This window comes from Copadichromis virginalis, linkage group LG22 (genome assembly GCF_057382275.1).
Source record: "Copadichromis virginalis isolate Kocher_CV1m ecotype Utaka linkage group LG22, C_Virginalis_male_GT1.1, whole genome shotgun sequence".
Lineage (NCBI taxonomy): Eukaryota > Metazoa > Chordata > Actinopteri > Cichliformes > Cichlidae > Copadichromis > Copadichromis virginalis.
Genome location: NC_140638.1, coordinates 18,469,738 through 18,487,551, shown reverse-complemented (window position 1 = coordinate 18,487,551; position 17,814 = coordinate 18,469,738). Strand labels below are relative to the sequence as shown.

The following is a 17,814-nucleotide window of genomic DNA, read 5'->3' as shown; positions in this document are numbered from 1 at the left end:
AGATCTAGAGCATCTGGGTTTATTCTTGGAGATCAGGTGAAGAGCTTGGTTATTTGGATGGATCTCAAACTTGAGCCAAAGAAGAGCTCATTAAATTGGTTCAGGTATCTGACAGGGATGCTTGGTGGACACCAAATAGGTGATTCTCAGGGCATGTGGAGAATTTAGAACGGGAATCTTGGGTATCTTATTATCACCAGAGCCAGGTGAGATGTGAGGCCATCTCCGGTGTAGTCTGTTGTACAGGAATGTATGTCCAAATTTCATTGTTTACATATCTTAGATTCTCTATATTCCTTAGAAAAAACTTGTTTTTTTTAACTGACCAGAACTTTGTTTTCAGCATTTGTATGACTGAAAATGGGCTAAAAGCAGTTACTATATGTTCACTGTATGATCTGTTCAAGCTGCCTACCTGTGCACTGAATCAGCATGTGTGTATGAACTGAATGTACATCTACATCTGTGTGAAACAACTGTGTTTGTTTGAACCAGAAAAACCACATGGTGGATTACAGGATGCTGTCACGGTTAAGGGTGAGATTGCAGGAGGTGGGATGGAGTATAAAGAAATGAAAAGGAAAGAGTTTTTTTTTTCATTGACTACTTGTGTTGAGTTTTCACTGTTCCCTGGGGACATAAGAGGCTTTGTGTATTTTTTCTACTTCACCTGCTGGGCAGTGTATGGAGGCCATTACTTAACATTGATAGCTGCAATTGCTTTTGTCCGCCACAGCTGAATACACTGTAGCGTTGAGGAGATGTAAGGCTGTGTGTTCCCTGCGCACAGCAAGATACAGAGTGTCTGTGGAACTGGTGTTTGATTTTGTCTTTTACTGCAAGGACTTTCTCTGTCCCATTCTGCTGGATCACCTAAACATAATGCAGGCTTTGCTTAACCAAAGTGGTTTGCAGCTCACAGTGCTCAACACAATACTCACAGGTTTGGAGTTATTTGCTTTCACTGAGTCATAAATCATTTTGAACTTTTGCGATTTGGGCATTATTACCAAACCCTGCTGATAAAAGGAGAGCATTTCAGCGTCATATCCTTTACCCTTTAGACTTCCCCGCGCTTCCTCGTCCTCTCTCTGCGTCTCTGATTCCTCAACTCCTATCTCTTCCACCAGCTCTGCTCATCTATCTCTGGCCCCTGTCTCTTTTGCGATTTTTCTTTCCCTCTCCGCTGTTTTGCCTTGTGTGTGTGTTTGAGAGCGAGCGAGCGGCAGACAGACACAGAGAGAGACAGACAGAGAGAGGCCTGACACATGGGCCCAGTTCCTTAATAATGTCATTCGTTGTGAACGCTATTAGCAGATTACCCTTGGCCCAGGGCAGCCTAGCCATGTGCAGGAACTAGATAACCTTGTGTTCGGTAATTTAATATCAACACTTCCCCTCTTTTCTTACCACACTTTACAACACACAAATACCCTGCTTGTCCCCTCCGGTCCTATTTCTTGAACAGAGAGGGAGGGAGGGAGGGAGAGAGGTGTGTGTGTGTGTCGGGGGAGGGGAGGGGGGAGATGGGGATTATACGATAGTGACTTCTTGAAGATTCCTTTCCTCCACTGAGAAGTGTGTCAAATCGCCCCTTGTCCATGGGTGTGAGAAAATACATAAACAGGCTTATAGTGAAAATTCCATCAGATTTAATGCAGTGAATTTAGCTCAGCACAGCATCAAAGGAGCCACCCATTTTTTAAAGGCCTCAGATGGGGGTAATGTCACCCCCCTCTCTTAATTTTTCTTCCTCCTGGTCTATCATAGATGTAATATTTACCACATATCAGGCCAATGTGAAAAGCACAGAGGAAATTTCCTGTCGCACAGTTTGATTTTGTGAGGAGTGGGTGAGTTCAGGGACGTACAGGAGGGGAGAGATCTACCACTTAAAGGAACGAGCCGTTCCAGAATCAAATCCCACGCTCCATCCCCCACGAGCTGATTCACAATCCTGCATTAGCGGCTATATCACACTTCGTCCTGCTGCTAGTCTTTCTCCCTCCGCCCGTGAACCAAGCAGGGGCGAGAGGGCCAGGCGGCACAGCCCTATCACTCACCGGCACTCTCTCACACCGGCATTACCACGCCTTTATCTCATCTCCTGCAGCCCGCCACGGCCGGTCGCCTCCCGGTCCTCCAGGCTACTTTACTAATAACCTACTCCTTATCAGTCACTGTGCACCTCTGCCTGTGATCAAAGAGCCAATTAATGGAGCGGGGAAAGGTGAAGCATTCAAATAATGGAGACAGCTGTTTTTCTCTGTTTGAGAAAATCCATTTTGTATTGTTATCGGCTCCAAGCAGCTCCCCCCCCCAACTAGCGCTTAATTCAAGTTGCTGACTGCTTCTGCCTGGCTTGATAAGAGAGAGTGAGAAAAGACAGGGAAAGAGCCAGAGGAAGATGAGGGTGGGTGGTGGGTGGAAGAAGAAAAGAGCTCTGGTCACAATGAACTTTGTGTAGAAGAATGTGTCAGGAATATCACAGCAGTCCAACTCATCCCTGAGCTTTATCAACTCCAAAGTGGTTGAACACAGAGATAAGGATAGGGGACGAGGTCGTAAAAAAGGAAGAGCTTCCAGAGCTGATGAGCTGCTTTGTGGCTTCACTGTCATTTGTTTTGAATGGGACCTGATTCCAGCTCTTTGACGTCCGGCAGTATCGTGCCGTGCAAAAACCTGAGGTTAGCTCAGGGTTAATTGCACTAGTGTTAGAGCAGCACATAACAAAATCTCCACCAAAGGCTCATACGGTAACTTCTTTGTTGTAATGTATATCCTTCTACTTTAGTTTTAACACTTCACTGAGCCCTGTCACTATGTTTGGTGACATTTTAATGCATAGCAGAGGGGGCTGTTACACCAGCTGTTTGATTAGTCTTTCAAGAAGATGAGATGCTCTGTCTCCCACACTGGATAATCACTGCAGCTCGTTTCTTACACTGTATTAATAAACACATAGATATACAGGTCACATATTAATGGGATGATAATCAATGCTTACAAGGCCACAAATTGGCTCCAGCTGGTTTTGATTACTGTTTGTCCTCTTTTAAACATCACAGCGAGCCCCAACACTTGGCCACCCGAGGCTGTGTGGCGCCCTGAAAATTAATCATTTCGTTTTCTTACCTACTTGTGCTCATTTGTCACTTGCAGCAGCTGCTCTTTGTTCTTCCAAGAGTCTGATGCAGGCGGAGATAATATGTTTAATTTAGAGTCAGTAAAATTTTTACCACATGTCTTACTGTCTAAGGGCAGAGTTACTTATTGCACCTGTTTCTGACCAGTTCACATCAGCACCTCAGTCCTCCCATCCATTTTCTTAACTGCTTATTCAACGGGAGTAGCAAGGGAGCTGGAGCCTACGCTAGCAGACGCCGGTCCATCACAGGGCCGACACGGACAGCCCAGCAACCACTCATGTTCACATCCACACCTACGAGTCATCAGTTACCAGCTCCAATAAATCAAACTTGTTGCTTAAAAACACAAAATTGTTGAAGCTTTTTGTGTTTCATACTTGTTAAACAAAGCACAATATGATTTCTCACATCAGTCAGAGTCTGTCATTTAAGATAGGGCTAGAATTACTGCCTTGACTTTATTCTGTTTTGTGTCTTTTTAGACTTTATTCTAAAAATAAAAATACGTTTGTGGTTAAAGTGAGAATCCAAAGGTTTGCTTTTAACATTTTATTGCTTTTCTTGCTCTGGAGCTGAATTGGGAGGAACCCGTGCTGAAAGATATAACACACATTTCTGTTGGCAACAGTGTTAATAAATGAGAGAGGAAGAGTGGAGAAAAAGCAAAATCAGTACCCAGTTATGTTTACACATAACATTTGCCTTCATTAAAGCAAGAATGTTATATTTAAACTAGTGCATGTAGACTGATTTAAAGATTTATTACATTGCAAATGCTTAAGATGTTATTTTTTTTTTTAGCCTGCAGCTTCTAATAACAAAATCTTTGGCTTTACATACTTATGAAACTAAATTATTGACTGCAGTTTCTACTTTTGCTTTTGGGCTAAGGCCAAGCAAACCAGGAGAACGTTCTTACCAGGATGCCCTGAATCTGCAGGTCAGAATCTTCAGTGTCAGTCCAACTGTAAATATGGTCACAGCCCTATGTGGTGCTTTATAAAACAAATCACTGTGATGCCCTACAAAGTTCACTTTTTGAATATTAAAAGTTTTTCATTTGTATGAATTTTTTCCCATCATAATTGGCCTATAAATTTTTCAGTTATGGCCACGTGAAATCACACTAAGCTTGACCTTTTACCACCAAAATTTAATCAGCCCACCTTTAAGTGGACATATCTACCACATTTTAAGACATGTTCTTGAGGTGTTGCTGCCATATCGCATTCATGAATCGGGCTAAAGTCTAAATCATTTTCTTTAAGATCACAACGAACTCTCTGATCATTTCATCCTGAAATCCATGTAAACATTTGTTCCCATTTTCAAGAAATTCCTGAAATATGGTGTTAACGCAAGAATGCAAAGAAGGAATACCCCAAAAACACAATGCCATGAGTCGTGGATGTTATACAGACAGATAATGACATGGACATCACTATCACACACATTATAAGAAAGGTTTTTGATAATATATATTGTATTTATGATCAAGAAGTAAAACAGTATGCTGTTTCAGTATCAACAATCAACATTTACTGTAGAAACTCTTCAGGATGGTTACTCTCCGTTAAAGTAAGAAAAACCCGCAATGGTCACTGAAATAAGTTCCATCTTTTCTAGGAGAACCATCATTTTTTTTCAGGCCATTTTCCTTAGTTTACAAAAAAAAAAAAAGATTCTGTTGGACCACAATTTATAAGAAATGTCTAATTTGCTGTATTTCTCTGTGTAGCATGTTTAGGCTGCGTGATGTCTTTTATTTTGAAAATTGGATAGGTTCTACTTTGCCCGACTTCCTGTTCTCCTCATTTGCACTGTGCAAATTGAGGTTGCGTGTGTGAAAATGAACACTGAAGCTATTTTAAGTGACCACTGACCTTATTTTGGATGCCTCAGAAATGCACTTGAGAGTATGTGGTGGCATTGTCTTGAGTGGGTGCAATCAGCAAAGGGCACCGTTAAGTTGTGACTGTGGCGTCTAGTAAATAAAATGAACCAACGTGTGAAATATTATAATAGCAAGCTACCAAATAAAAGATCATAACAAAAAATATTTACAGACTTATATCATGTCACAATTAAGTAGGAACAAGCTGTTGTTTTCTATGTACATTTTAAAGACACAGTAAAAGAAATGTGCCCCTTATTAACCGCCGAAAAGCCATCTGTGTGGAGAAATGAAGAAGTCACTTTTGGAGTTTCGCTACAGAGAACTTAGAAATAACTATTTTTCCACTTTGCACTCCTGGGATTTCCACTTTAAAAACGACAGCTGAACAAATTAAAAGTTAACAAAATAGCAAAATAGGTTTTAAACTGCAATTAATTGCTTATATTTTAATACAAGCCCTGACACTCAAATCTGTTCATGTTTCAGCTTGTCAGGCACTCAAAGATGCAAAACACGCAATAAACTAAGAAAACTCGAGGCACAAGACGTGACTTGGGCAGACTGAATGGGTGAAGTACTGACAGAAGATATACACTGGCAGGTGTATTACTTCTAGACCTCCACTCCACATTTTAGCAGCGTGTAAAGCACACCTTGAGCTAAAGTTGGCTGTGTATGAACTTTAGACGCAATGTTATAATAGGACAGGAACGGCTGCCTTATAGTTCTAATATGACTCAAGATATGCTGAATATGACCTAACGGTATCCTTCTCATCCTTCTCATCTGTTGCAGCAGTGCAGCAGTGTCTTCTCAAAGAGCCAGTCGCCCTCCTAAAGACCCCAGCATACTCGTGCACCGCTCGTATCATCACACAGCCATGTCCAAGCTTTTTTTTCACTAGTCTAATCTTTTCAGACGGGTGCAACATCTCCCTCTGTATAATCGGTGAATCTTTGAACTTCTGTACTCCGACATGATCCTACACTTCTGTCTTCAACCCTGCTGTGGCTAAAAACCCAGCTGGGTTACAAAATCAAGAAGTGCACGACCTGTGGAAACAGCAGTGGACAGGAATTTAATTTGTTGTATGGTGCTGTTTGTTAGGAACTACACAACAGGAATACAATGGATCTAAATGTCTGCTTCTTTCTTTTTTTTTTTTTTTTTTTTTCTTTTTTTTTTCCTAAATGACATCAGAAACAGCAGTATGCGACATTACGTGATGGCAGAGCTTCAGTTCATCCTTTGTCATTTTTTTTTTTTTTTTAATAAATAGGACAGGGGGAATGAATGAGAGAGAGAGGGGGAGAGAAAGAAAGAAAACCCAAAGGGGAGAAGAGACGGTGAGAAGGGGGGGGAAGAGAGAGAAAAAAAAAAAAACTCCTGGGTCACCTGTATGGAGAAAAAAACAAACAAACAAACAAACAAAAACAAACAGAGGAGACAGCAAACAACAAAGAGCAACATAATAATAGAGAAAACAAAGCACCATCACAATAAACTAGCTAGTCATAGATATCAGTATTTACTAAGTAATAAACGATATTGTGCAGCACGCAAGATAGACAGCGCACAGTGTGCTTTGAGGCAGCAGCCAAGAAAGCTTTAGTCCGCGTCTGTGAATACCCATGTGTGCATACCTGTGTGGATCAGCATTCTTGCATTCCAAAGGTTTCTCCATGTAATGATCTGCTAGGGAGTGTGGGGGGGCCACAGCCCCGTCCTCCAGGGTGTGAAGCGGGTATGGAGGAGATCAAAACTCCAGACATCCAGAGGCCCCCAGAACACAAGAGACCATAGAAGACCAACAGAGGGGCAGCCGCGCCACTGTCCCAGTAAGAGCTGAGGAGAGTCCCAGATGAGGGCTCGCCCAGCAGCCGCGGAGCAGAAGTCAGGGGGAGTTGCAGTGACGCGCCCGTGAGCTCCGCCGGCCCCCAGCTGCGCCTGAGTGACCGAGCCCTAGGCCGAGAGGCCGGGGGCACCCCACCTCCAAAGGGGCCCGAGCGAGCCCCAGGCCCCAGGCCCCGACAAGCGGCCGCCAAGGAGTGAGCCGGTGTGCACCCGGACGCCCACCCCCAGACACAAAGAACCACCAACACACCGACACCTGAGGGAATCCGCCACCGGCAGGGGAAGTGGTGGTGGGTGGAGATAGGCCTCCAAACCTTGGAGGGCCTGAGGTGTCCCCAGAGAGGTGGCGTCTGATACCCAGCCTGACATATAGACACAGACATACAGGCACACACAGACACAAACATCCATTCCCACCCTCATGCTCTCATATGCACTTACTCCACACTCAACCAACGTGGAGACAGACATAAAGAGACGCTGTACACACAATCACACTCCCCAAGCGTACTCTACAAACCGGGTCTAGGTACCCTTGCCCCTGGAGGGGGGAATTGCACCCAGACCCAGGTGGTGTTACCCTTTTCCCTGCGGTGGGGAGAGGCAGACCACCCCGACTCCGCAGCAGCAGGGAGGCCCCACACCCCAGACCGCAGTCGGACGGCCAACTCCTCCTACTAGCCCTCCCGCTCCAGCAGGCCGCAGAGAATGGGGGTGGGAGAAGACTCCAAACCTCCCTCCACCCGCTCATTGTAGTGTTGATGCATATGTGTTCTAAGGTGCAATTAAAACCCAGGAGGGCTTGGAGCTACCTGCCAAGGAGCAGCAGGTAAGCGCATAGTCCCTCCTGCTAACCCTCAATGACTAAGTGTATTTAAAATTGAGAGGTGGGCAACGACGTCAGGGGTGAGGTATACACCCTGATGGTGATTTGGACTCCGTGATTGTGCCCACCCCCAAGATCCTATATGTATGTGTAATGAGAGTGTGAATAATGTGAATGTCTAAGTTGTGGGATAAAATTGAGGCAGAGGCAGCCAGAAGGGGACAGGGGGGGGGGGGGGGGGGGGTAGCCTCCTCTGCACCCTGGTGACATACCCCCACTCCAAGGCCCTGCATGTGTGGGTGGTTGTGGAGGAGCGGGAAGAGGGAGGCAGCTGGAGATGGGGAGGGAAGGAAGGGAGGGGCAGGTAACCCCTCCCGGGGCCAGCTCCCCCGCTGACCCCAGTAGGCACTCCCACCCTCCGCGACCCGCCAGGGAAGGGGGGCCCAGGCCCATCAGACCGGGGCCCAGTGCAGTAGCGCCCCCCGGCTCCACAGAGCCCCGGACAGTCCACCCAACCCCACCACAGAGAAAACTGCACCCACCCCACCAACCACACATCTTCCAGACTACATAAGACGGTAAACGCCCAGGCTGAGATCTTCCTCCACCTCTCCTGTATCTCCCCCTCCTGCAGAGAGTTCCTGAGAGAAGAAAGCTCCTGCAAGATGTGACCATCCCCCCCACCAGTTGAAGAGCCCCCCAGGCGGCTCGATGCACCGGCGGCACCCTGCTCCAGGGCCGGGCCCCCATGCACCCACCCGCCCACAACCCCGGCAACACACCAACCAGGACCCGAGCCCCCGAGGCCCGGCCCGGGCCCCAGCCCAGAGACGGAGCGCCCCCAAAACCTCACGCCCATCCCGGACCCACCCAGGGGCAGCCAGCCATTCTGATTTGAATAAATTAGTTTAACATTTAAACCTATTTTCTACACATTCCAGCACATAAAATAAAATATTTTTTGTGTTTACACTCACTCTTTCAAATAGATGCAAGTAAAACACAGCAGAAAATAAATAAAGACTCAGCGGTCCTGTTGCTCTATTTTCACCTGTAAAGCAGGACTGTGGTAGGCGGAGGTTTACTCTGGTGCAGGTGTGCCGCGGTCAGTTGAAGAATCCGCGAGATTCTCTGTGAGTTTCCCATTACGTGGTAGCGCACTCGGTGCTTGCTTGGAAGTTTAGGGGTTTTTTTTCGTTGTAAAAAGTTTTCCTCCCACGCACAACGGACACTAATGTTTTTGTCAATTTTATGGAGTCAAACTCAAAATAAGGTCAGTACTTTCACGCTTTAAACGCTGCACGCTCATACTCTCTCCCACAATTGATATATGATCCACTGTTGATCTGCACACAGCTGTTGCCACTAACAGCGCACTCGCTTACGTCACTGTCATGAGACATTCTCGCAAAAAAATCACGGTTTTAGTAACGCAGTAACGCAGCGTTCCTACGGGAAAGTAACGGTAATCTAATTACCGATTTTGCAATAGTAATCCCTTACTTTACTCGTTACTTGAAAAAAGTAATCAGATTACAGTAACGCGTTACAAGTAACGCGTTACTGCCCATCTCTGCTTCCTAGTTAAATTTACACTTTTTAATTTCCATCCATCCATCCATCTTCATCCGCTTGGTCCGGGGCCGGGTCGCGGGGGCAGCAGCCTAAGCAAAGAGGCCCAGACCTCCCTCTCCCCAGCCACCTCCTCCAGCTTATCCGGGGGAATACCAAGGCGTTCCCAGGCCAGCTGAGAGATATAATCTCTCCAGCGTGTCCTGGGTCTGCCCCGGGGCCTCCTCCCGGTGGGACATGCCTGGAACACCTCACCCAGGAGGCGCCCAGGGGGCATCCTTGTCAGATGCCCGAACCACCTCAGCTGGCTCCTTTCGATGTGGAGCAGCAGCTGCTCTACTCTGAGCCCCTCCCGGATGGCCGAACTTCTTACCCTATCTCTAAGGGAGAGGCCAGCCACCCTTCGGAGGAAGCTCATTTCTGCCGCTTGTATCCGCGATCTCGTTCTTTCGGTCACTACCCACAGCTCGTGGCCATAGGTGAGGGTAGGGACGTAGATCGACCGGTAAATTGAGAGCTTCGCTTTTACACTCAGCTCCCTCTTCACCATGACGGACCGGTGCAGCGTCCGCATTGCTGCAGCTGCAGCCCCAATCCGTCTGTCGATCTCCGGCTCCCTTCTCCCATCACTCGCGAACAAGACCCCGAGATACTTGAACTCCTCCACTTGGGGCAGGAACTCATCCCCGACCCGGATTGGGCACTCCACCCTTTTCCGGCTGAGAACCATGGCCTCGGATTTGGAGGTGCTGATCCTCATTCCCGCTGCTTCACACTCGGCTGCGAACCGTTCCAGTGCGAGCTGGAGGCCCTCACCCGATGAAGCCAACAGAACCACATCATCTGCAAAAATCAGAGATGAGATTCTGAGGCCACCAAAGTGAAAGCCCTCCGCCACTTGGCTGCGCCTAGAAATCCTGTCCATAAAAATTATGAACAGAACCGGAGACAAAGGGCAGCCCTGGCGGAGCCCATCACCCACCAGGAACGAGTCCGACTTATTGCCGGCAATGCGAACCAAGCTCTTGCAACAGTTGTATAGGGATCGAATGGCCCGTAGCAATGGGCCAGACACCCCATATTCCCGCAACACCTCCCACAGGACACCCCGAGGGACACGGTCGAATGCCTTCTCCAAGTCCACAAAACACATGTAGACTGGTTGGGCAAACTCCCATGCACCCTCAAGTATCCTGGAGAGGATAAAGAGCTGGTCCAGTGTTCCGCGACCAGGACGAAAACCGCATTGTTCCTCCTGTATCCGAGGTTCGACTAACGGACGAACTCTCCTTTCCAGCACCCTGGCATAGACTTTCCCAGGGAGGCTGAGGAGTGTGATCTCCCTGTAGTTGGAACACACCCTCCGGTCCCCTTTCTTAAAGATGGGGACCACCACCCCGGTCTGCCAGTCCACAGGTACTGCCCCTGATCTCCACGCAACATTGCAGAGGCGTGTCAACCAGGACAGCCCTACAACGTCCAGAGCCTTCAGGAACTCGGGACGGACCTCATCAACACCAGGGGCTCTGCCACCAAGGAGTTGTTTAACTGCCTCAGTGACCTCGCCCCCGGAAATTGGCGGGTCATTCTCCTCATCCCCAGACTCTGCTTCCTCCTCGGAAGACGTGTCAGTGGGATTAAGGAGGTCCTCGAAGTATTCCTTCCACCGCCTGACAATTTTCTCAGTCGACGTCAGCAGCGCTCTGCCAGCACTATACACAGTGCAGGTAGAGCACCGCTTTCCCCTCCTGAGACGTCTGACGGTTTGCCAGAATCTCTTCGAGGCAGTCCGAAAGTCTTTTTCCATGGCCTCTCCGAACTCCTCCCACACCCGAGTTTTTGCTTCAGCCACTGCCCGAGCCGCATTCCGCTTGGCCTGTCGATACCTGTCGGCTGCCTCCGGAGTCCCACAGGCTAACCAAGCCCGATAGGACTCCTTCTTCAGCCTGGTGGCTCCCTTCACCTCTGGTGTCCACCATTTGGTTCAGGGATTACCACCACGGCAGGCACCAACCACCTTGCGGCCGCAGCTCAATGCAGCAGCTTCGGCAATGGAGACGCTGAACATGGTCCATTCGGACTCAATGTCCCCAGTCTCCCTCGGAATGCTGTTGAAGCTCTGCCGGAGGTGTGCATTGAAGATCTCGCGGACTGGGGCCTCTGCTAGACGTTCCCAGCACACCCTCACTACGCGTTTAGGTGCACCAGGTCTGTCCAGCGTCTTCCCCCGCCACCTGATCCAACTCACCACCAGGTGGTGATCAGTTGACAGCTCAGCCCCTCTCTTTACCCGAGTGTCCAGAACATATGGTCGCAGATCTGCTGATACGATTACAAAATCGATCATCGACCTACGGCCTAGAGCGTCCTGGTGCCACGTGCACTTATGGACACTCTTATGTTCGAACAGGGTGTTCGTTATGGCCAAACTGTGATTAGCACAGAAGTCCAATAACAGAGCACTGCTCGGGTTCAGATCAGGGAGGCCGTTCCTCCCAATCACGCCCCTCCAGGTCTCGCTGTCGTTACCCACGTGAGCATTGAAGTCTCCCAGCAGGACAACAGAGTCTCCAGGTGGAGCACCCTCCAGCACCCCCCCCCCCCCCCCCCCAGGGACTCTAAGAAGGCTGGGTACTCTGAACTGCCACTCGGCGCATAAGCGCAGATGACAGTCAGGACCCGTTCCCCGACCCTAAGGCGCAGGGAACAAACCCTCTCGTCCACCGGGAAAAACCCCAACGTACCGGCAGCAAGCCGAGGGGATATTAGGATACCCACCCCAGCCCGCCGCCTCTCACCAGGGGCAACTCCAGACTGAGACAGAGTCCAGCCCCTCTCCAGGAGACTGGTTCCAGAGCCCAAGCCATGTGTAGAGGTGAGCCCGACTATATCTAGCCGGTACCTCTCAACCTCACGCACTAACTCAGGCTCCTTCCCCACCAGAGAGGTGACATTCCATGTCCCTATTGCCAGTCTTGGCAGCCGGGGGTCAGTCCTCCAGGGCCTCCACTCCTGGCCGCCACTCGGCACACAATGCACCCGACCCCTATGGCGCCTCCTGCGGGTGGTGGGCCTGCGGGAGGATGGGCCCATGTCTCCTCTTCGGGCTGTGCCCGGCCGGGCCCCATGGACTAAGGCCCGGCCACCAGACGCTCGCCCTCGGGCACCCTCCCCGGGCCTGGCTCCAGGGCGGGGCCCCGGTAACCCTATCCCGGGCAGGGTAAACTGTTCCCTCGGTGTCCTTTTCATAAGGGTCTTATGAATCGCTCTTTGTCTGGTCCCTCACCCAGGGCCAATTTGCCATGGGAGACCCTACCAGGGGGCAAAAGCCCCCAGACAACATAGCCCCTGGGATCCCTGTGACACACAAACCCCTCCACCACGATAAGGTAGCGATTCAAGGATTCAACTTTTTAATTTTTCATATTTATTTCCTATCTTATTCATAGCCCTTTCCTTTTTTTTTCTTTAGGTCACGAGCAGTTGTCTAAGCATTTCACTACATATCGTACTGTGTATGACTGTGTACGTGACAAATAAAAATTAGAATTTGAATTTGAAACGATTTTCTCTTTGTGATGCTGACAATCAGTCACTAATGGATACTCCAGGCTCTGATCGTCTAGGTAACCCTCTGATGGAGTTATCACCGTGCAATGTGTCAAGCAGTGGCATCCTTCACGCTCACTGGCAGCTGCTTCAGAGAAAAGTTTAACTTCACACCGGCAGCTGTGATTTCACCCGTTAAAGTCGCCTAATGTCGTTGACTTTTTGTCTGTGGCCGCCACGCCACTGAAAATATTGCTTCCTGCGTGGACGCCCCTTTAGGCTTGCCGCTGTAATGAAATAACACAACTCTGAATTCTCTGGGCAGGAATTAACATATTTATTACACCGTAAAGAACAACAATACCAGAATTATACTGCAAAGTTTCACAGACTGACAGACCATAGTTTACAGCCCAAAAAAAGAAAAGAATTAAAATTAAGAAACAAAAAAAAGAAATAAAATCAACAAGAAACCACAGTTCTGACATAGTAGACTGGAAAGCTCTCTAGAGGACACTGACAGTAAGCGATGGAAAGACCGCTTAGCGTCAGCCTACCACTAACCTGTGGTTTTCATGTCTTAATTAAGTATTGCACAACAACTTCAAATTATTTGAGCTCTGTTTTTTTTCACAATAAATTTTCTCAAGAGAATGGAAAAACCCTCCCACCCCTGAAGTTCAACTCCTTCCCCCCCAAATTAATGCTACGGCCTTGCTGTTTGCTGTCGGCCCCTCCATTTCCCTATTGTTTCATGTTAAGTAGGAAATTTAAATAACGTTTCCCCCCATTGTGAAAAACAGGCATGCCTAAACTCATAGCCTCAATTTTTTTTTCTTTTCCAAGATTGACCTTTTGTATATCCCCCAGCTGACAAATCGACAAGCACTTCTGCATGTCTTAACAACAGAGAAAAAAACAATATAAAAAGAGGAGAAAAGGCGGTGGGGAAACAGGGAAGAAAAAAGAGCAAGAGAAACATTTCTTATCTGTGACCTTAGCTTGTGCCGTCGAGATGGGAATCGACAACACTTTTCTTTAAAATTAGCACAATTTTCTCAAATCTGTTCAAACAATTCAAACTCTTGATGTACTCTAGAAATGCCACAGGCATAAAGGAACATAACAAAAGTTTTTTTTTCTGTTTTTTTTTTCTCATTTCTATTTAGGTTTCATTTATTTATGAGGTCTGCATTGTTACCAAGTAGTGATATGGTTTTGCAGCTGTATGAGCTTCGACTTTGGGTTTTATATTTTCCTGTTCTCTTGTGCCCATTTGGTTTCGACTAGACCAGTATCAGCGCCGTGACTGATGCTCTTATCGTGCTGTAAGAGGTAGAGTGAGACTTGTTTGCCACCGAGGAATTTGTAGCAAAACACACATAGAGGAGGGAAAAAAAATAAAATAACAATAACGCTTCTCAAAGCATCATTGAATGATCGTGTTTCCTAACTTTTTTTTCTCTTTTTTTTCTTTTTAAACCCAGATTTTGCCCTGAAAATTATGAACACATACATTATTTGTTGTATACCTTTAAATACACTAGTGTTAAAACAGCTTGGCTGTTTCTTCACAGCTTCTGAGAATTCGCTAGTAGGGTGTCAGACACCTTTTTGGATTGTTTAACCCTTTAAAGTCAAGAATGCAAGTGTATGTTGTAGTTAGACAAGGAGGGAGAGATGAGGAAGTACAGAGGGAGCAAACTGCCCCGAAACCTTTGTGGGCCTCCACTTGTTCCTTGAGGTCAGAATTTGTAACGCGCTTCTGTGTAGCACCAAGGTGTTTGGGGTGAGTGTCGGGGTAAGTGCTCTCTTACTGCGATTGAGAGGTTTGTCTGATTTACGCTAAAGGTTTTCGACAAAATTGCGATGGATTAACCCAAATGATATAAATAAATAAATACAGTACAATGGCGTTGGTGTGAAAGCCCAGTCTCACATTTACCTCTGCGAATCAAAAACTTAACTGCTTAAAGCTGAAATGGGCACTGAATCTGACAGTTGTGTAATGAAAAAATGTGTAAAAAAAAAAAAAAGGAAAGAAATCTCGAGAATCGCTTCAAAAATGGTTTCAGAAGTTGCGTTTGTGTCACATTAGCTATTATTGCTGCAGTTAAAGTGTATCTCCGCTCTGCACGCTCATCGGGGTCAATTCACACCTTCTTATTCCACAATGTGAGACGAGTGCTCGTGGTTTCCAGAATACGGTAAAGATAAATGAATCCTTTTTCTTTTTGTTCATGGAAATATGAACAAAAGCTGGAGAAACGAATGCCTGAATGTCTGAGTGGACAAACCTCTTTTCAAAAATCGTTTAAATCAGGATTTTGGTCCTTGGTGTCAGTCTTTGGCTGTTTTTGGTGTTTTTATGTTTAACTCTTGTGTTAATACTGCGTGTTACCTGGTGCTTTGCAGTGTTAAAGCTGTCAATCGGAGTCTACACCTCTGCATTTGGAAAGTTAGTTTGTTAGAATATTTTTTTTGTATTGTTTTTTAAAAATTATTATTATAATTTTTTTGGTTGTTTTTTCAGTTTTTTCTAAAAAATAACAAATATTTAACAAACGTTCAGTAATGTGCATGCACTGTTGTAACTATTTAAACAACAACAACGGAAAAAAAAGACGTAAAGGCTGCTCTTCTTAGCACGCAGAGTAAAAAAAAACAAAACTGAAAAAAAGAGAAAAAGAAAAACGGAATGGGTTTGGTGGTTTACGTTTTTCCATCTCCTCCCATCCAGAGAAAGTGAGAATAGAAGATGCTAATACTACATACAAAATGACTTGATGAGTTATGGCTCTATACCGACAACACAAGTATGCTGAAAAGAAGCATGCCGAGATAACCTCTGTGACAGTGCAAATACATTTATGTATGTCCCTTTTACAAAACATTTAGGTTAGCATTCCGCGCAACATGCTAGTTCTCAGAAAAGATCTGGGTCGGACTCAAGTAGCAGCTCTGAGATATAGCTTGTGTCTTTTCTTGAGGACGTAGGGAAGGAAAACTTATAGAACTACAAGGAATCTACCACTTATACACAGAATAGAAAAGAAGCAGCTTGGGGAAGAAAAAAAAGAAAAGATAACACTTCTTTTTTTTTTTTTTATCTCTTTTTGCACCAGCTAGAGAGAAAGAGTTATGAAGGACTTAGAGTTGTGACTGGTTGAAGTACTATGCATTGTCACAATTGTCCAACACATATACAATAAATAACCATTGGTGACACCACAGGACAGAAGTCTTAAACACCATGACATCTACAGAAAACGAGTAAGAATGTGAAGAAAGATGAAAAATGTTGTCAGAGTCGAGATAGGAGGGGAGGTTGTCTGGGGCGAGTCTATGTTTCCCGAGCCTGCTGTCGAGGTCATTTGACAGTCTTGCCAGTGGGTTGATGACTTCACTTCCTGTTTGAGAGCGTCTGTGACCCACCGAGCGATCGAGTTGTATTTGGTCCGTCCTCCAAGTGTGCAAGGTTTTTGTATCTTATCCAAGAATTCTTCCTTTTACATCAGAGAAATGGATTTGTATTTCCCAGACCACTGACCTGGATATTATTACAAGTGAGAGGGAAATAACATCAGTTGAACAGCTGGCAATCTGCTGCACATCTGCCCGTTTCGTGGCGGTCTGTGGGCCGGAGATTCAGTCCATCCCCTCTCCCCTCTCCAGGCAGCGAACATGCTTATTCATCCTTTTGTGTGTCTTTCAGGATTTTTAAATCTAATATCTCTCTTATCCCAAAGTTTTCTCTGAGACAGTTACATTCCCCGTGATATGCTGTTTGATAAATGTCTGAGGTTGACTAGTCTCGTGTACAGGAAGGAAATAACCACTGACTCCAGGATGAAAAATAAAAACGTTTGAAAAGGGCAGGTCAGATATACTTGTCTTGAGTTCACGGCTATCTCTGATCAGTCTCTTCATATTTACAGGGGAAAATAAGATAAGCTACAATGACGACAACTTTAACAACAACAGGTACAAGGACAAACAGTCAACAAGAATAGCAAGTGTAACAGTAAAAGAATGTCAACTTTTAAATTCATTCATTCAAAACAAAGAATATCTTTGTGTTTCTTTAAAGTCATGGCAAGTCAATATGACCTGATTATGGACTTCCTCCTTCTATGACTACGCTGCAAGATAGAAGTATTGCCGTCTCATTCTAGTATCTAAGCATCTTTGCAGGGCAATGTAGACAGCCACGGTAGTTGTCGGGTTGTGGGCTGGCTGTTACACCTGGGAAGCCTTTGCCTCCTACCTCTGTGTGAGTTTCTTAGCGTGGTGTGCCATCAAGGGCAGAGGAGGACGGGGTGCTAGGGGTGGATGAGCGAGGGGTGGCAGCAGGGGGGGTAGCAGCCGGACTCCCGGTCCCGCTGCTTGGGGTGCAAGCGGAGGAGCTGATGGGAGCGGGGGTCTCTGAACCCGGAACCCCTCCCTGCTGCTGGCTGGCCTGCTGCTGCTGCTGAGCCTGCAGGGTCTGACCGCACACATGGTGATGCTTCTCCCAGTCTTTATGCTGGCAGAAGGAGCCGCAGTAGCGTGCCGTGTTGCAGCCGCTGCATGTCTCACTGGCCTTGCGTCCGCAGTTCCAGCAGCTCTGACGGACAGAAAGAGACAAAGTCAAATAACTCCAAAAAGTAGCAGTCAGACAAAAACCAATTTGTAATGGTTTAATGCTCTTTTCACATGAAAATCTAGTCACACATTGTAACCAAAAGTAAAGAAAATTCCACATTAAACTGGGAACTGGCAAATACAACGTGAAGATTAGCAGCAGAAAGTGGTACACCACACAGGATACCATGAAAGAAGCCTCTACTTCTATGCTTGGCGCTTAAGCCTGACCCAAACCACAGACAGATAAAAAAAAAATCTCTTGTTACACTTAGAGCCACTTATATATCTTGGAAACCGCAAGGAGAGCATGTCAGGGCGCCTGCATAGCCAGAGGAAAGAGG

The 17,814-nt window shown here is 46.6% G+C and overlaps 1 protein-coding gene across 4 annotated transcripts in view; it reads right to left on the bottom strand.

The window, feature by feature from the left end:
• Nucleotides 1-13,168: 13,168 nt before the first annotated feature.
• runx1t1 (RUNX1 partner transcriptional co-repressor 1) overlaps nucleotides 13,169-17,814 on the bottom strand; it is a 57,011-nt gene continuing 52,365 nt past the window's right edge. For all 4 annotated transcript variants that reach the window (XM_085445292.1, XM_085445293.1, XM_085445294.1 and 1 more), the window contains exon 11: nucleotides 13,169-17,453. In XM_085445292.1, the coding sequence (XP_085301418.1) occupies nucleotides 17,130-17,453 (324 nt within the window). In that variant the 3' untranslated portion in view covers nucleotides 13,169-17,129. The remainder of the gene's footprint in view (nucleotides 17,454-17,814) is intronic.